General features: G+C 41.2%; 1 protein-coding gene across 1 annotated transcript in view; it reads left to right on the forward strand.

The window, feature by feature from the left end:
• Positions 1–20,808, forward strand: part of si:ch211-186j3.6 (neural-cadherin) — a 256,350-nt gene that overhangs the window by 173,655 nt on the left and 61,887 nt on the right. Inside the window, exons 27-28 of the mRNA XM_047580957.1 lie at positions 2,676–2,890; positions 18,887–19,014. Of these exons, the coding sequence (XP_047436913.1) occupies positions 2,676–2,890; positions 18,887–19,014 (343 nt within the window). The remainder of the gene's footprint in view (positions 1–2,675; positions 2,891–18,886; positions 19,015–20,808) is intronic.

The following is a 20,808-nucleotide window of genomic DNA, read 5'->3' on the forward strand; positions in this document are numbered from 1 at the left end:
TCAGCCCTTAGACAGATGCTGTATTATTGTCACATTTTCAATCACACTGCACTACCTGCGCAGCTGCTGTGTGATTCTCCACACTCAGACAGAGAGGGTACACGAGACATGGGATGTCAGGAGCAGAGAAAATGAAGATGGAAGTGGGGAGAGATGAATAAAGAAAAATGAGGGGCAGAATAGGGTAACAAAGGGGTGAAAGGAAAGGGATAAGAATGAGGGAACAAACAGCAAAGCTGAAGATGGTGCCGGGTTGAAATAATAGAAAGGAGTCTAGAGGAAAGTAAATGGATAAGGAAGTATAGAGAGGGAGGAGAGAAACAGGACAAGAAAGGACATAGGGAAAAGAATGGAGGATCAAAAGGAGTAAAAGGGGAAGAAAACAACACATTCAGATAAAAATAAGTGTAACAGAATAGCTAGAGCTTTTTGCTTTCAGATATGACCCCACCCCCCAACACATACAAACGTACACAAACAGATTATGGTCCAAGATTGAGGGAAGAACATGCAGATAATCGAGGCACTGGGATTAATAATGAGATTTGGAGAGTGAGGGGGTGGAGGGGAAGGCTGGGATTATGGCTCCCAGCCTGACGCTAACAAACACAATTCCCTGCAGACAACGAATGAGCAAAACAAAGCTGCCTTAAGAGGATTGGAGTGCTTCGCAGTTGTGACTAAAGCTATGTCTCGGATTGTCTTGTGCTCCAAGAATTAGGGTGACATTACTGAAATGGAAATACAGGATTGTTTTATTGCTGGCTGTAATCATACACGCTCATGACTGCATAACGTCTGGGTCTGAGTGAAGGTTTGAATCCTGTAAAAAATGTGTCAAGCAATAAAAAGCATGCCCATTTCACCTGTCGCTGTACGCTTTGAAAGTCTGGTTGTTTCCCAAATGCAGTTCCGTATTATATTATCAATGAAATACAGTCAATATACAGCTTTAATGTGATGTTTTAATACTAGTTTCTACAAAAAATGCGTTTAAGTGACTGTTTTTAAAGACCATGAATAATATGTTTTAAAAGAATACGTTTTTATGCATAAACAAGCTACTGCAGCTCAGTATCAACTGGACATTTTGTTACAAAAGTCAGAAATGGAACAAGAATGTAAAAGCAGCTCTTAAACGTCAGTCAAGGGAAACCCTCCTCTCACATGTTAAAAACCATACAACTCTCATTTCAACAGAGTCATTCTTTTGGATGTGCTACGTATTTCATTAGCATTCTTCCAACATGTTCGTTTGTCAACTCTGTTTCTATGTCTCAAGGCAGTGAAGTGATGTGTCCCTGCTTTATTTGCACACGTGTCATGTATTGTACGTGAGCTGCCTTTTTGGTGTCCCCTTTCAATCCTGGACAAGAACAGAGGAAGGGAAATGAGAGAGAGAATGAAGGAACATTTGCTTGAGAAATGGACTGTCTCCAATGACGTGTGTGTGTGTTCTTGTACAGCTATCTTTCAGAGAACCAGTTTAAGTTTTATACCATCAGATTGAGGACATTCGCTGGTCCTCACTTTTTGGCCTCACTTTTGGACTGTTTTGAAAGTTAAAACTCAGTTTTAGAGTAAAAGTTACAATTAGGATATGGTTCCTGTTAGGATTAGGGTTAGGCTAAGGCATTTAGTTAAGATGGTTAGGGTTATGGTAAGGTGCTATGGAATGCATTATGCCAATGAGTGTCCTCACAAAAATGGCCATACAAAAATGTGTGTGTGTGTGTGTGTGTGTGTGTGTTTGTTTGCATACACAAAATGGTGCAAGTACACACCTTTGCATTTGGGTTTATAGGCTCTACAGGACTAAAACTCAGAATATCTTGGGAAGCAGTTGAAGTGTGAATAGTATAAACCAAAGACAAACTCACTTATTAGTAGCGGAAGAATTCCCCTGGAGAAATACCTTGTTTGCAGAGCTGTGTTTGTATGTGTAGACGGGAGGAAGGCTGTTTGTGCAATTTGTATATTTTATAATTGGTGGCAGCCTGTGGATTGAGGGGAAGGAGTTTTTTATTTTGCTGGAAGAATGCAAGGCATTTTCAGTAGACATAATAAAAAAGTATAAAATATTTATAGATTAAAAAATTAACAGTAGTTAATACACATTGTCAAAAAGAACAAATAATCCTGTTTTCAAAAAATATGAACACATGATGTAAAATATAAGCTATAGGCTCACAAAAAAGTAGGATAGTATGGGAAACTGAAAGAAATAAGAATACCAAGACGTATCTCGTGTTCATAAATTCAAAGATGAAATGCTGCTGTAGAGAGGAGGTGAGAGGTGAAATTTTGACAGGAAGCAATGGTACAAATGAGCACTCGAATGTGTGAAAATACAGAGGAAGGAGTTTCCCAGTGATGTAGTTATTCTCCCTGTGGTTTTGCCACTAATGAGAACATCTGCATGAGTGAAACGTATATAGTTGGAGAGAGATAGCCGAAGGGGAGCGCTGTCTGAGAGAAGAAAGCTACTAGACAGATATAGACCACAAATTCTTGAAAGAATAAAACACAGTACGTTGTTACAAAAAAAGAGGAAGATTGGTATCTGGACCGTGTTTTTAACCACATCTTTACAAAATGGCACAAAAGCGAGTCATCTATTTATTTCATTCACTAATTCATGTAATTTTGGCTCTTCATTTCCTCTTTTTCCCAAGGTGCCAGTGCCCAACTCAGTATGAGGGGCCTGAATGCCAGCAGAACAAGCACAGTTTCCATGGCAACGGCTATGCCTGGTTTCCTCCCATGATGCCTTGTTTTGAGAGCCATGTGTCGCTGGAGTTCATCACAGACGTAGCTGATGGATTGCTGCTTTACAGCGGCCCCTTAGCCCAGCTGCAGGCCTGGGATCACGAGGACTTCGTGGCCATAGGTAGGAAGCATCATAATATGACCTATCTGACTGTGTTGAAGTGAGATGAGATGTGATTGCATTTGCCTTTTTATTGGTTTCACTCTCTGAACAGAATGTTAGTATTAGACCAGGAACTATGTATAGTGAAACATAGCTGCACAAGTCAAATACAGTCTAAACCCTTTAATATTATAAATAAAAATAATATAAATGGAATGGAATAAAGTTAATCCGAAGTATATTGAGATTTAAACATAAAATGGGTAAGCAGTCATAAAAGGATGTGTTTTGAGTCTGGCTTTAAAGGTTGTCTGAGAGGCTATGTTTCAGCATAATAATGGCTAACTGGACGAGGTCAGACAGATAGGAAGCAAGTAGTGTTGCAGAAAGCTCCCATGGTTACATTTTACCAATACATGAAAGGCTGATGTTAAAAGCCTTTTGTTTATGAGGCAAAGAACAGAGAGACTAAAATCACAATTCTACTGCATTTTCACTTTAAAAAGATGGGGCTGAATCCAGATAAACTATGGCAGTGATTTCAACACAGAGACCACAGTTCAGACCTTGCATTTACATCCATCCTGGGCCTCCGCAATGTGCCCCAGGCCACATTTGGAGGTGGTGAGGGACACAATTGCGAAGCTTTTCTTTGATAGTTTGAACCACAGACTGTATATACTGTAAATATGGACAATGCATCCCCACTTCCTTCCATTGGCCAAATTAATGCATTCTCAGGAGTACGGGAAGTGCTAGCTTGTGAGTTGGACGTGTCCCATCCACTAAGGTTGAAGAAGTGGAGCTTATGACCTACACGTCAGCCATTCACCAGAGGGGGCTCTACTTGGCTGTTCCATCATCCATCTTTATACGGTCTATGGTTTGAACACAGAAGCCCCTTTCACGTCGGTCAAGCAACCCGGGTCAACAACTCGGCAATTGACCCAGGATTTTAACGGCTCTGACACTGCTGTATCTGCCTGTTACATTCTGACTTGATGGCCTGACAGACTGTATCATTGTAGAACCTTCAGCTCAAAAACAAGTTTTTGTCTCTGAAGACTGATCTCTAAAGGGCAGTCAAACAAATCAAATGCGCTGTTACACGATTGTTAATGGAAGCGGATAGGTGAACGGTGACTGTGTGACTGTGTTTATATACAGCTTGTATAGCGATCTCCCACACTTTAACGATCATGGCAGCGCTCTGCATCCGAGAAAAAGGCACACAGTGATTTAGTGAGTTATTCTAGTATCAGCCTTTTGAAAGAGCGGGGGTCATCAACAAACTGCAATGTTATCTGCAATGTACGCTATGACGTATGCGGGAGGAAAAAACAGGGATGGGACTTTTGCTGATGTGAAAGCGCACCAAAGGTGAGTCGACCCAGGTCTGAAAATGCCCGGGTTGACGATGTGAAAGCGGTAAGAATCTGTCGTAGGTCACGTCCGAGAGCTGCTTCTCAGCAGGGGTGCTTGAGAGAATTAAATTGAAGAGAATTTAAGAGAATTAAACTGTTTAATTTTCAGTGACTTGAAATCGATTCAGTAACTTTTTAGCCAAATATTAAACCAGTGTTACTGAAATAAATACCTACTCAGCAGTGACGGTTCTAGATCAAAATTACCAAAATGATCTGTTTGCATTAAATAAAACTTTTATCTGCACAATGACACTTTTTTAATCTAAACATTTAGCTACATGTAGCTAGCTGTGAAAAAGATAGAGTTCTTTTTCACAGCATGAGACTGAAATGCACAATCACACTACCTTTATCTAAATTACTCATCTTCTCATTCTTTCTTTATGTACAGTGAGGAGGAAAAATAGAAAGAAAAAAGAAAAAAAGGACAAAATGTCCTTCTTGCTCCGTTTCATGATGATAGCCTACTAAAAAGAAAATGGAGAGGATTGTATCATCCAGTCTCAGAAGGCCATTCAAGTTTTCCATTAAACAAGTAGGCTACATGCCTAAAAAGGTCATGCCTAATAAAAGTCAATCTCTGTGCTTAAACAATAAGTCCTCTTGCTGTTGGCATGCTGCTTAGCTTGTTGTGCTTTTCTTCTTCTTCAGTACCTCTTTAATAATAAAATAATGTAAAATCCCAAGACCTAAATGCCAGGGTAGTAAATGGCATTGTCCAGGAAAAATGGAAACAGCTCATTAATGGCTAACATTGGTATTTTTCACCTGGATAGTGCCCTGAACTAAATATTTTGCTAAAATGTGCAGCTCCTACTGTGTCTGGACCTTAACAGAGAGAATGTGAAAAGTGACATTTAAAAAAAAAAGGGCATGCCAACTTAAACTAAATTGAATATGTGGTCATCACCAGGCAGCAAAGAAATGTACAGTACAAATGAACCAACTTCCAGTTGGAAGGAACAGGTTGTTACTAGAATTGAAATCCAATAGGTTTAATTGTGTGAAGATTAACTTTTGCCATGTTTAGTTCCTCTCTTTCACAAACTCCTGCTGCTCACTGTGAAATGCAATACACTGTGAATTTGGGATAGTATGGTCTAACTAGTTTCATCAAGGTTATTAGTGTAGCTCTTAGGTCCACATCACACCAAACCAATGTCCGGTCCTGTGCCTGTGTTGATTCAGCATGAAGCTTTGTGAACTAAAAGAACTACATAACTACAAAGTTTAAAGAGCACATAAGAGGCTCTTTTGGTATTACATTTTCATCTTCTCTTAACATTCAAGTACACAGGCTTGCTCTTTCGGTTTTCAGGTTTCAGGTTTTTTGTAAAGCGCCTTGTAAACTATTTGTATTGTTATTGATGCTATATGAATAAAATTAAATTGAACTGAATTGTCATCAGTATGATTCAGGAGAGGCCAGCTTTGTGTGATGGTTTGTAGCTCTTCCTAAGCTTCTATAGTCTCCGAGCTAAGGGTAGCTCTTCCACATTCACTTTCTGAGTGAAAAATCAGGTGGCCCCGGGTCTGACCAATGAAGCCCATGCAGAAGTGAGAAAAACTGAAGTTCATCCACCGCTTGAGGCTGGCTCCAAAAGGGAACAAATCCCCGTAGACCCCCATGTTAAAAAGCCTTATTAAACATGTTTACAGCCTGGTACAAAAAACAATTTTGGTCTCAATAGTGTCACTATTCATGACAACTGTACAGGCAGTGAATTTTTTTCTAACTCATTAGTTTATTTTTTTATAAAGTTTTTAAAATTCTGCATAATAAAGGGCATACCCAATTTGGTATCAAGGTCCAGGCTGATTTAGCTCCGCCTCAACACAACCCCTATGTCCATATAATAATATAATAATAATAATACATTTTATTTATAAGCATCTTTCGGAACCTCAAGGTCACTTTACAATGAAATAAAATGAAGGTGAAATACAAAATAAAATAAACATGAAAACCATAATATATAACAGATCATCAAAAATAGGCGATAGAAGGCGATAATATAGAGAGACCATAAAATAAAAATAATCAGTTTGAGGGGGGGTAGGCCAAAGTAGATGGATCTTTAAGGTGGTTTTGAATGTGGTGAGTGAGTTAATGTTACGGATATGGGGAGGAAGGGAGTTCCAGAGAAAGGGTGCTGAGTGGCTAAATGATCAGTGGCCGAAAGATGAGAGGTTTGCGGGGGGAACAGAGAGTTGGATTGATGAAGAAGAATGGAGGACACGTGAAGGAACTGCAAAGTGGAGGAAGTCATATATGTAGGGGGGTGCACGGTGGTGGAGGGCTTTGGAAGTTAGAAGAAGGATCTTGAAGGTGATGTGGTAGCGGATAGGTAGCCAGTGGAGTTGCTGTAAAACTGGTGTGATGTGACTGGTGGTGGGAGTTCTGGTTATGATACGGGCTGAAGCGTTCTGGACCAGTTGAAGTTTGTGAAGTGATTTGAGGGGAGACCGGAAAGTGGAGAGTTGCAATAATCAAGGTGGGATGTGACACACTCAAATCCACCACCATCCTCATCCACTCCCTAAGTGTGTCGGTGATGCCAATGGCGGAGAGTCTATTGATGAGGATTGAGTGGGAAATTGTATCAAATGCCGCGGTTAGGTGGAGGAGGATGAGGATGGACAGGAAACCAGAATCAGCAGCAGTCAGGAGGTTAGTGTTAATTTTTAGTAGAGCTGTTTCGGGTGCTGTGGCGGGGGCAAAAAACAGACTCAAATTCTTGGTAGAGTTTATTGTGGGGGTTATGGCAGCTGTTTTGAGTGATGAAGGAAGTATGCCGGAGGATAGCGAGGAGTGGATGATGGTGGCGATTACTGGTGCTAGGGCAGGGAGGAAGGCTTTAACTAGGGATGTGGGAAGGGGTTCCAGGTGGCAGGTGGAGGGCTTTGATTTCTGGGTAAGGGCTCGACTTCTGTCATGGTGGGGAGTGTAAAGGAAGTCATATAGCGAGACCAGCTACAGGAGAGAACAGGTGATTTAAAAGTTGAGAGGGGCGACATAAGTAAATTGCAGAGAGAGTCAGAGGGGAAGAGAAGCTAGTCTAGTCTGGAGGGTGTGTGAGTTTTTGAACCAGGGAAAACAGTTTCCCGTGTCAGATGTTACGAGTTTAGTGTAGTATGAGGTTTTGGCTGAGGAAAGAGCTTCTTTGTATGGTAGAATAGAGATCTTTGTGAACTGTGAGACAAGTTTTCTCTTCCAGTTGGCATCCTTTGGCTTTAAGAGTGCGGAGGGCAGGGGTGAACCAGGGGGGGAGCGAGAAAAGGAAGCAGAGCGGGTTTTCAGCAAGGCAAAGGCATTGAGGAGATTGTGTAGATTGGAGTTGTAGGGATTGACCAGATCATCGGTGTTGGGGGGAGGCAGTCGATGGCAAATGAGAGACCACCAAGATTTATGTTCTTGACGTTCCGGAAGGAGATCTGGCGGAGTGTACAGGTTTTTGAGTGGGGGAATGAAGGATTGAAAAAAATGGGGATGTGGTTTGAAAGAGGGAAGGGTGAAGTGGAGATATTGGAGGGGGCTAACACCAGAGCAGCAGATGAGGTCCAGTGTGTGACCTTTACAGTGAGTGGGAAAGTCGATAAATTGATGGATGGCAAAGCTGTCCAGACAGGAGAAGTCGATGGTGAGAGGGTTGGAGGCATTGTCCATGTGTATGTTGAAATCTCCAAGTGAAATAATGTTGGCAGGGAGAGTGCATAGGTGAGAGAGGAGGGAACTTTCTTCCAGTATAAAGTCACTGTTAGGTTTAGGAGGGCAGTGATAAGGGGGTATAGGCTTATTAAACCTGTAGAGCATTTGAATGAACTGGGGACTGGAACAGTGACAGGCAAAACATTCCAGGTGTTGTGGAAAATCAGTGCAAGGCCAAAATCATTGGGCTGTTGCCGTGCCTCAGTGAGGCCCAGGAAGTCCAGATTATGATTAGATATGAGATCTTGGATGATAGTTTCCTTGTTGGTGAGTGAACGGATGTTAAAAGACCAAAGGTGGCTGTGGAGATTCAGGACAGGAGGCAGGGGGGGCTGAGGTTGTGATGAGGGAAAGATTGTTTTTTTGGAGAACGTTTTTTGGCCGAAGTCTGAAGGATACAATGATCTGAATGTGAAAGGTTGCAGAGGAGGGACAATCATTGGAGGGTAGCAGTGACGACGGGGAGGATACCCGGAGTGGGCCGGAGGGGGTGCTGATTTCATGAGATGTAACTGACAAGGAAGAAGCACGGGGAAGTGTTTGGGGTATGGACACAGCTAGTCAGTCACGGGTGTGAACAGCATGCTGGACGTTGGAAGTCAACATAGCGATGCCTAACTTGTTTAAGTGCAACTGTCACTTTTGAAGTAATTTGGACGGTTCCAGAAGAGATTGAAACTATCGATGAAATTAATCCTGTGTGCATAACAGAGTGAGTGAAGCCAAGTGCTTAGGCTGAGGAGACGGCTGAAGCATTCGGCGTTGCGCAAAGCCGAAGGGATCGGTCCACTGATGAAAATGTATTTTCCAGAGTTGTTAGGATCTTCAGGAGAGCTTCAAAGTTACGTTTTGTCAGCTCGGAGTGGCGGCGCGCCACTCATTTCGAGGTTCAGAATCTGATGGGTGATGTCACAATCTGTGACAGTCAGTGTGAAAAATGCAAACTACTTCCACCTGCTGGTATGTAGGGCTTTCCATTACCATTCTTGCAGAGAGTATAATGCTGGGTAGCTAGTTGTCATCATTGCGGTGTGTTCAGGTACAACATTTTGGTCCAGACTCATCCACCCTGAGGCGACGTCACAGTTACCGGTAGGTTTTTGATCTCGGTTTGTAGTGTCTGTACCTACCCAGGGAAAATGATGGTCCTTTTTTGTTGCTTTGACAATATTTTGAAAAGGTTCACAGGATAGCTTATAGAATTGACTGGTAGATGACGGAAACAGAGGACATAGCCTATTTCTTGTGCAACATGGTATATTTAGTTTTTTAATCAGAGAGACTAACACCTCCTTGTCTCTCTCACTACTTCTTCCTCTTGCATTTATCCTTCTCTTGGGAGAGATGCTGTTGTTCCATCACTGCCAAAGTAATCTGTGTAGGAGGTGAGGTCTGCCTGGAGAGCCGGATATGTTGTGTAGTGTGTGCATTTGTGTGTCTGTTACAAGCAGGTTTGCTGCGTAAATTCTGATTTATTTTCTTTGCTTTGGTTGCTGTTGCTGTCAGAGGGCGTCTGTACATATGAAAGCCAGTCGTTGTGTGTTATTGGGTCGTAAAGACTTAGGATTAGGTTAGTTGAGTTGTTAGTGGAGTCACTGAACAGGGTGTAATTACAGTCAGGCTGTACATATTTAGAGCTCTAATTAACTTGTTTCAAGGTCGACCTGCTGCATGTAACAAATCTATCAGTGAGCCTAGACCGTGCTGCAGCTAAATATCCCTGCATTACAGTACGTAGGTCTGTCAGTGTACAAACAGCTTTATGAGAACATCCATATGAGAACATCAGAACGTCCATATTTGTATATTAAAACTACTGATGGGAGTCTTTCCTCATAGGTTTAGGCGGTATTTTAATTGGCCTTCATAATACCAAAATGGTGAGAACAGGGTATATTTTAATATCATAGCAAAGTTTAGAGAGCATGCTGGAGAACTAAATGTTCTGTTGGTCCCACACACATCTTTTTGTGTGTTCATACAGTATGTGCCCTGTTGGGAAGTGAAGTTACTAGTTGATCATTAATGCTAAGTGGTTTGCTGTCTGTCCTTCTTGCTGTGTTATTCTTCACCGGGGGCGGCTGTGGCTCAGTAGGTAGAGTGGGTTGTCCACGAACCACAGGGTGTGCCACATGTTGAAGTGTCCTTGAGCAAGACACTGGACCCACACTGGTGTGTGAATGTGTGTGTGCATGTGTGAGTGAATGGGTAGATGTGTCTGTGACTGTAAGAGTACTTTGAGTACCAATAGGTAGCTATATAAAAGCATGACCATTTACCACTTACCACAAAGATAGAGTTTCCATTGAGGTAGTGAAGTTTCTTAGGTGAGAGGTATATATGTACTGTCTAGGTGTTTGATGTCATAGAAATGTGGCATTTCCAATTTTTGTGTGACAAGTTGTTACAGGAATGTGGTTCAGTTATAGCTGCACAGTTATGGTCATCTTTAAGAGCATGTCCAAGTGGACATGTGTATTCTTAACTTTGGGAAGTCAGCCAATCGCTTGACAAAGTCAGTAAACACTATAAGAGACAAATGTTTCTACATTGTACATTTGAGATCCTCCTTGCCACTCTGTATTGACCTCTTGGAATTACAATATACTCTAATACTTTAACTCTTCCAGTTTTGTGTGATTGTTATGAGTCCCGAGTGTAGAGCGCATGCAGCAAATTATCCATGGCAGCTTCATGATTAGGCAACAGACACTCCGAGCTATCTGCACATGGCTATCTGAGAACGTATTATTACAAAACATATTCACTGGTGACTGTGATGGAGGAACCCCTGTTATATCAGGTATGAGCAAACTAGGTTTTTAATAAAAGGATAATATTGACACCCTACATTGTTGTAGCCCACCCTTCAAGTTGTGTGTGCCACGGGTTGTACAGAATACAGATATACAAACGCTACAGTATATGATTCTGTTGTGTACTTGTATATGAAAATATAAATACATGTAGCTGGCATACCTATCTGCTTTTAAGATTAAATCAATGAACAAATATTAAAGTGCAAGAGGGAAAAACACATCTGTTGACTGTAAGGATGTTACAAAGATGTGACACTAAGTTGATTTCTCTGACCAGAATCTGAACTCGTCTTTTCTACAACAACAAAGACAACTCTTTTTGTTTTAATTAGACTGAAATGGCACAATGCAAGAACAGGATATATTTTTCAAGCTCTACCAAAAAACACGGCTTCATGCATTCATGACTCAAGCTGTTGCTCAAAGTGTTATGTAGAGCGCTATTTAAAGATCTGGGGAGAAAGAGTGGAAATATGGATTTGAAGGATCAGAGGCAAGGGAAGGGGAGAATAAGAAATGGCAGGGGGCTGCAAAAGAAACTGTTGCGCAACCTGAACTGCTTTTTCATTCATTCATGGCAAGTGGCACTAACATATTTTGCTTTTTGTTAGTGTGTGTTTGAGGCAGTGTTCACCCTGTTACTAAGGCTTGTTAAGTGTTGCTGTCCATTGAGCCTAATCATATTCCCTACTTACTTGCAGTAAGTCTCTCTCTCTCTCTCTCTCTCTCTCTCTCTCTCTCTCTCTCGCTCTCTCTCTCTCTCACACACACACACACACTTCTTGCTGAGATGCTGGTTTGCTGTTCTGAAGCCACCCACTCAACCGTCCTTTATCCTGCCGGAGGGCAGCTGTACCAACCTAGCTCTGCTGTGCAGGCCAGAGAAGGTGTAAGGCACTCAAGCACACAAGCACACACTGGGAACATAGCTGTAGACTACATCCAATCATTGGCCACTTTGGGAGAAGAGATTACATGGTTATAACACAGAGCTGATGCAGTTTGTGCGTGTATGTGGAGAGAGCTTAATAATTACCGTACCTCAGCTGAGGTCTTGTGTTCTAGGTAAGGCCAGGACATCACCTGTATATATCCATTCACCTTCACCATCACGTCAAACTTTACAAGTCTGTGAAGGCATTTTAAGCTCAGGGCGGCCATCTTGGTCAAGAATTTAGGACCAGTTTGTTCCTAGCTGTGCTCATCTAAAGTATGAAGTTCAATCAGATTTCCAGAACAAAGGAGCAGCAGTTCAGGGAACGTTATTTTGTTTTATTGTACAGTAATGTTGCACAAATGCTTTATTCATGAGTGTAGAGTAACCCTTTAATGCACCATGAAGTACAAGTCATTCCACAAACGAAAACTGTTTCCGTATAAAAAACACTGCTGGTTATTTTTCTGTCTTGCTTCAAACAGTTATGGCAGAAACCATTGTCAGCTCCTAGAGGTTAAGAATACAGCTAACAACAGCACACGCATGCACTTAACTTCTCTAATGAATATTAAGTTGTCTGTGCAAGCTGCTTTTCCAATGGAAGGTTTTTCCACCAGATACTTAATTCTGTATGTGAATGGCTGTCACTCTGTAACCTGTTTTTCTTAAAAGTCAAACTGCAGACCTGAAAGAACAAAACTGAGACCCTAGTGTGGTATGATCGCATGGTTTGTGTCGAGCGTTTGTTAAAATGCAATCTGTTGAATAAATGTCTGATGTTTCCAGTGAACACTTCTCACTGCTTTGGACACACATACATGTATCTGACAGATGTAGCACTGTACCACTTACCCCACCACCTGCCTCCCAACTGACAGGTTTGACATTGTTTGAACCACTTGCAGTCCCTTCTCATAAACTTATTTTTTGGTCAGAATTCATCATAGCACCTATTTTAACCAGGCACAATGACGTGTTTGAAGTAGATGGTCTTTTGATCAGAACCGGAGCAAGCATTTGAAAGAACACCTGCACTTTTGATTCATGTTTGTGCAGCATCTCAGCAAAAGGACTCTCAGCTCTGAAGGAGATGTCACTGCCACAATGAGACATGGCAACAAATGCTCGTCAAATAAAGTCATGGCCTTTCTGGAAATCATATTTTTCAAATACGCTGACTTATGATGGTATAGAAAGAAAAAGAGAAATAACAAGTATGGAAGCTAAGCCAATTTTGTAAGGCGCTGAGGTAGTACCACGCCAGAACGATAACTAATGTGCTGGTTGCCTTGAAAAATAATGTAGTTCAAGACATCTTTACTGTCGAACACTAAGTCAATTTGTTGTCTATGAATAAGCTCTGTAACGATGGGTTTCTATTTATAGATTCATGCATTGCAATACCCATCAGTTTTATGGTTCCTACGTCTAGCCTCGCTTTTCCCAAAATGAGACTAAAAATATCCCAAGGCGCTGAAAAAAGTCAACTGAACTTGTAGAGTTTTGCTGCTCATCCGAGGAGCTGCTTCAGTTTGAAACAGGTGGGAAGTTTGGATTTAAATAGGAATCTCTGCGGGTAAAACCCATGTGTCTGTAAGAATCAGAAACTGGTGCCACAAATTGCCATTAACAGCTGGATAGTGGATAGAAACTCCTGAAAACTACAATTGGAGTCATGGGATTATGTATCAATCTATTAAACACAAACCTCATCTACGAAATTGCCAAAATATCAAACTAGTCCTTTAATGACCTACATTTTTTATTTATTTATTTATTTTTGTCTAATGTTGCAAATGCAACTGAAAGCAGCATTGACTGAAACTAGTCATTAGCATCCACTCTTGGGAGTCCTTGGTATATAGTATGCATTGGTATATGTTGGTCAAAAAGGGCATTATGTCATTTGTCCAGGTTTTCCATTTGTTCGAATGTTGTCAGACGCAGATTGTTTTATCAGTACTACATGTATAACTGTCTCTCTCAACAGTCTGACTTCATCAGCAATGCTAGACTTTAACCTCTGTTGTATTAAGAGATTGTTTGTTATAGTAATGATTTGTACCCGTCTAGATCAACAACAGATGACAAATATGACTGGAGGGGTTAGACTACTCTGAGGTACTTGAGCAAACACACAGGACTACTCTCCTTCTCTCTCACACAAGCATCCAAACACTACCAGCCAGCTTGTCCAATCAATAGATGAATTAACGAGACAAATTAAATTTGTGTAATTACAATACCCTGGTGGAATGGGTAAAGTTTGCAGCCACGGAGTTAGATAAGGATTGGAGACTGATGGGTGTTTTATTTTTTCCCCTTTTCTCTTGACCAAAGAGAAACATTCTCTCCACTCAGTATGCTGTGTATTTGTTGACGTGTGTACCACTACTGGATGGGAGGATGGAGTGATGAATGAAGATCAGAAACAAATAAGATAAACCATCTAGTCTGCAGCCTCACCTAAATACACAGATTCACTTTGACATTATGTTCAATTTCCACAGAGCTGCTGTGTTGCAGTTCCCCCCAGTCAAGCACTACAATGGCTTTCAAATAGCAACTGCTGCTCGATGCCGAGATCCAATATACATCGGCTGCAGGGCTTGCTAGCTAGCTGACAAATCATTTATACAAGATGCTCTCTGCTATATACTTTCTGTTTCACCTGCTGATATGGACACAGACTGAATTCTGTGGGCATTAGTGTACATGGGACTGCTTCAGTGTGAGTATGTTTGCGTGTGTTGGATTGCTATTTGTAATGCTGTTCATGCAGTCCATATACTCTGTTTGACTCCTGTGTATCCGCAGCACGTCAAAAGAAGAGGACTCTTTTTCATATTTAAGAGCCCCCAACTCTGTTGGAGGCTTCCACACTCAGCATACACTTTTACTCTCTCTTGCTCTTTCTCTCTCCCTCGCTCTCTTTCTCTTTCAGTCTCTCGTCTGTGTCAGAGTAGGAGGTAATGAATTACGTATGAGTAGAAGAAGAGAAGCGTGGCCGTATGGATGAGCCCTTTAAAAGCAAAGTCTTGTCCTAACCCTAGTACTCCCAGACTCATGCCAGCCTCTATGAAGAAGCTCCCTTTTGACCTCTGCTCTCTCAGCTTGCCTTTCAAACTAACCTCTTACATTCCCCTTTTTCCTCTTATCCGTTTCTGTTTATATGTTTCTGTGTGGCTCTTTTACTCAGTCCACTGACACTTAACTTTACAAGAGAACAAAAGAGAAGCTCAGTAGCACTTATGTTTGACAACAGTCATGTATAGTGCATGTCTCTTTATGAGACCGTTGGGCTCTAAAAATGTTTGCAGTGTCTTAATTGCTTTTTCTGTGGTTGATGGATGGGTTAACATCCATCCGGGGCTATCCAATACTGGTACTTATGTTCAGACAGGCAGTTCCTCAGATTAGATAGTTTAGTGTTCTGTATTCAAATAAACACTGAGATCATTTGGGTTGAAATAGAATATTGAAACAGCAGCTTTCCCTTATGGATCACTGCCATAAGACACACTTGATCAGTACCATTAACAGTGCTGTTTTTGTGCGTGCACCATGAATGGTATATATAATAAATGGTAAATGGTCTTGATCTTATATAGCGCTTTTCTACCTACTCAAAGGTACTCAAAGCGCTTTTACAGTCAGAGCCACATCCAGCCATTCGCTCACACAATCACACACATATTCGAACCGTTAACCCTTCGGTTCATGGACAACCCGCTCTACCTACTGAGCCATAGCCCCTGTTCACACCTTTAAGCTGGTCACGTGTGATGGGATTCCCTGGGAGTGTTAATGCAACTTCCGTCATCAGAAGTCATCCTCCTATCATCTTTGTTTCATAACAAGCTGCCTTTTCTAAGACCTTGTTTATGTGTAATTGTAATGCCATAACATAATGGTAGAAGTGCCAGAATGTATTTTTAAAAATCCTAGAGTCAGATCTACTACTACTTTTCTCAGCCAAAGATCATTTTATTTTGAAACCCTTCCAGGAAGTCTAAGCCTAAGTATTAGATGTTGATTGGCATTAGCTGTTGGTGCTATTGGAGTATACACATGGACCTTTTCCCAAATATATGGAGCAAACATTTCAGTGTCAGATACTCCTTTCAACTTTGTGTTAAAAAAGTAAATCAACTTCTATGGCACAGATGCTTTGGCGGTTAGCAAAACTAACAGCTGAATATTGGTTACTGTCAACAAGCACCGCTCATGTCAGCATCTGCATCATATGTGCAGATCTCAGTGTGCAGATTTTGGGAGACATAAACAATCTTTAGTACGCTTGGCTAGAAACAAAAGGAAAACATCCAAGGTTTCGTTGCTGCCGGCTGATATTTGATGAATAAATTCACAGTTGTACAGTGCGATTCCCACCCTGTTCTTTGTTAAGACCACCGGGTCTTTTCTTCACTTCTTTACTGCTGCTTTCTGGGTCCTTTTTTCATGACCCATCACTGTCCTCCTGGTAACCTGCCATCAACTCTTGCCTTTTCCTTGCTTTGTGCTAATTCACATTTACACCTTAGTATTATTATTACTTGATGTTTCTGCTCTTGTTTGTCCCTATATACCATGTCCTTCGATGTTGTGCTATTGTTTCCCCCTCACCTTCCCTTTGGCTCTTTCAGTGTAACAGTTTTTGTCGCTTATATTGCTTCTCATACTCCTTTTTCACTCTTTTGTTTCTTCACTGCATTACACCTTTCAGGCCCCTGAATCTCTTGGGGAGATGTCATGTCAGTCTTGACAAGCAGGGTTCTTAGCTGTGCTGGCGGATCAGTTGGTCACTTCACCTTTTAACTGGTTTTATATATAGTGAGTGAATGTACTTGCTCCTGCCTAAATCTGGCATGATGATGTGTGATAAAATTTAAATATGAATGGGGTAAATACATGTTTTGACTTGTCACTGATATCTTTCTGCTGGGTTTATACCAGGACCTTAAGTGACTGTGACGGCGTTACCAGCTTCCACACTGCTGCAGTGTTGAAATAAAAAAAAAATAAAAAAACGACAAAACAGGACACTAAATGTCCTTTGGATATTTAGAAGCTTTAGGTTGAACTGATATAGCTAGTTATTTTCAGTCAATTGTCTGGCCTCAGCCTCTGCATTAAAATTAATTGGATCATTCCGCTAGTATAACAGCAAGCCATCTTAGAGCTGGAGCGAGCTAAATCTACTTCAGGTAACTGAATGAAATTTGAGAGGAAAAAATGGGCTTTTTGCTTTTCTTGTGTGTATGCATTTGTTTTTAGTTATTTTAACTATATGATGAAGTAATAAGCATAATGCATAAAGCATAATGAAGTATGAAACCTTCATCACAGAATCACATCCCAGCCTTGACAAGGCCATTAAAGAAGAGCAGCTTGTCATGTGCTCAACAACATCTAATTTCATTTTGCTCAAGGTGACGATCTGCAGTGAGATACATGCCATGTAATCAGCTGAGAAGGTCGTATTATGCACAAATATTAAGAATGAACCCTCAGTACATGTTGAAATGTAAGCTTAATATGAACAGTATTTCACTAAGGCACTATGGCAAGCAAAATGTTAGTAGACAGCATTGGCAAATTATTTAAAAGCAGCACAATGCAAAGTGTCACTTGCAGGGACAATATTAATGAAAGAAGGCAGAAAGTGAGGTGGTAACAGAGAGAATCGTAGGATGAAAGAGTGCTGACTGACACAGTGACATTACAAGAGGTGTAGAAAGCGAGATGATGACGAAAGCTCAGCTGAAGCCAGGCACTCACCTGACTGACGGAGGAGCAGTAAGATGGGGTTTTGATTTTTGTCAGCCTCTTTTGGCTTCACATTCCAGCTGACACGGAGACAAAATGTCAGAGAAGTTTCATGGTTCTCTCAATTGTAGAAGTTTTCTAGTAGTTAGCGTGCTATGGCCAATTGGGAACTTTCAAAATGAAACCAAACAAATGCTCCACCACGACACTGAAGCCTTAACTCTGGCAGTGAGTGTGTGGGAGTGTAACTTCAGATTGTCCCCGGGAAAATTGGGAACAGTAAACTATCAGGTCTGTGTGTGATCTGTGACCCCTTACAATTAATTTTAATTGAATACAGCCAACAGAGACTTGCTGCACAACTGACAGAACTGAAGCCATAATTTCAAAATATAATGACATCTATATGTCTTTGAAGCTGTTGCACTCTCATTTGTTCAGAGTGTGAACTGATAAAAAGGTGGAACAGAACTACTAAGAACTAAGTAATGGTTAGCCATAAAGCAGTCCTGTAAAAAAACACTGCGTCAGTCAGGACAGCTCCTGTCTGTGACAGACTTTTCATGAGCAACAAGAGCGACAGGAACAAAAATAAAGTCATGAAAACTGTATTCTTTTGAAATAATAAAAATAGACAGGAGGGTGTTTCAACCCTCTGTGGGAACTATTAGAGGACTAAAAATAATTTAGTGAAAACCATAATGAGGCCCAGTTCCCCTGAGTCAGAAAAATTGACATTTAGCAAGTTGTGAGACCTTCAGATTCAGTCTTTGTCACTTCAGTTACTGCAGTATGAGCAGAAACACTAGGATGCTTAGTGTTCAGTGTTATGTGTCTGCATGAACTTTTCAAGTTCAGCATGCGTGATGATGGATTGCCAGTGCCGACTGGTAGATACTGCCATAATACCTTACGTATGGTGCACCACTTCATTAACTTTTAATTTCTCATTTGAGTAAGTCAGAAAATAGAACGCAAAAACTTAATTTTCTTTTGTTTGTTAACTGCCATGAGATGTGAAGAAAATGTACATCACTGTAGCCTGTAGACAATAATCCCCATTAATGGTAATATACAGGGACAGCATTAGCAGTGTACACTGTACAGTATGTACAGACTGCAGTGTGCATGCGTTCATGTATGTCCCCTCATACACTGCTTAATTATTTGTAACATATTCACTTGTTACAGGTTTTAGTGCAGCTTTAGAGACTTGGATACCAGCACCAAGTGTTGATTGTCAAACTGAGAAAGTGTTCAGATAGCAGCTCTGAGAGCTAATTTCTTAAATTGTGATGGCTCCAAAGAAAGTAACTCAATTCTCTCCGTCTCTCTCTCTCTTTCTCCATCTAGAGCTAATAGATGGGACCCCCACACTGAAAATCAACCATGGCTCCGGCACAGTGGTGCTACAGTTGCCAGGCAACGTGAACGTGGCAGACAGGCGGTGGCATCGGCTGGATGTCCGCAGCAACAGCAAGGTGGGACACTTTCTCCTTTTAACACCAACCCTGGTTTATTTGGCAAATACAGTGGGGGAAATAAGTATTTGATCCCCTGCTGAATTTGTAAGTTTGCCCACTTCCATAGAAATGATCAGACTCTGGTTTTTATGGTTGTTTACTGGTTATGGGTATAGACAGAATATCAGTCGAAAATGCATAAAAAACACACAATCTAAAAGTTATAAATTGTTATGTATTTTATTAAGGGAAATAAGTATTTGATCCCCAAGCACAACACAAGTCAGTACTTTGTAGAGAAACCTTTGTTGGCAAGCACAGCGATGAGACGTTTCTTGTAGTTGGTCACCAGGTTTGCACACAGCGCAGGAGGGATTTTGGCCCATTCATCTTTACAGACAGTCTCTAAATCCTTCAAGTTTCTTGGCTGCCTCTTGGAAACTCGGAGCTTCAGCTCCCTCCACAGGTTTTCGATCGGGTTAAGGTCTGGAGACTGACTAGGCCACTCCATGACCTTAATATGCTTCTTCTTGAGTCACTCCTTTGTTGTCCTGGCAGTATGTTTTGGGTCATTGTCATGTTGGAAAACCCACCCACGAGGCATCTTCAGTGTTCTTGCTGAGGAAAGAAGGTTTTTGTCCAAGATGTTACAGTACATGGCTGCATTCATTGGCCCCATAATGCAGTGAAGTTGCCCTGTACCCTTTGCTGAAAAACAGCCCCAAAACATGATGTTTCCACCTCCATGCTTAACCGTGGGTATGGTGTTCTTTGGGTCATACTCACGTTTTTTCATCCTCCAAACACGGCGGGTCGAGTTAATGCCAAATAGCTCAACTTTGGTTTTGTCAGACCACAGCACTTTCTCCCAAGCCTTCTCTGAGTCATTTAGATGTTTACTGGCAAACTTAAGGCGGGCCTGTACATGTGCCTTCTTGAGCAGGGGGACCTTGCGGGCACTGCAAGAGTTCAATCCATAACGGCGCAGTGTGTTGCCAACTGTTTTCTTGGTGACGGAGGTCCCAACTGCTTCCAGATCATTAACAAGCTCCTGCCGTGTTGTTTTAGGCTGCTCCCTCACCTTTCTCATCATCATCCTCACTCCATGAGGCGAGATTTTGCGGGGAGCTCCAGACCGAGGACAGTTGATGGTCCTTTTATGGGTCTTCCACTTGCGAATAATGGCACCAATAGTTGTCACCTTCTCACCAAGCCTTTTGCTGATGGTTTTGTAACCTATACCAGCCTTGTGCAGGTCTACAATCTTGTCCCTGACATCTTTTGACAGCTCTTTGGTCTTGCCCATGGTGCTGTAGAAGTTGGAATGTAAGAAACTGATTCTTAGAGCAGGTGTGCTTTATATACATGACGAGTTAAGATCAGGAGTATTGGTAATTAGTTGACTGAGCACAGCTGTGTGCCACATGCGCACCAGCCAATCTGTAGGAGCCTGAATTCTAAGTGAATTGTTGGGGATCAAATACTTATTTCCCTTAATAAAATACATAACAATTTATAACTTTTAGATTGTGTGTTTTTTATGCATTTTCGATTGATATTCTGTCTATACCCATAACCAGTAAACAACCATAAAAACCAGAGTCTGATCATTTCTATGGAAGTGGGCAAACTTACAAATTCAGCAGGGGATCAAATACTTATTTCCCCCACTGTAAACTTAAATTCACATCTTGTAAAACCTGAATCATGAAATAATTGACAGAAAATTCTATTTTTTTGAAAATAGTCTTTATTGGACCTTCTGACAAATGAAAAAAACAAAACAAAACAATAACAAATATCAATTTGCAT

This window comes from Mugil cephalus, chromosome 3, assembly GCF_022458985.1.
Source record: "Mugil cephalus isolate CIBA_MC_2020 chromosome 3, CIBA_Mcephalus_1.1, whole genome shotgun sequence".
Lineage (NCBI taxonomy): Eukaryota > Metazoa > Chordata > Actinopteri > Mugiliformes > Mugilidae > Mugil > Mugil cephalus.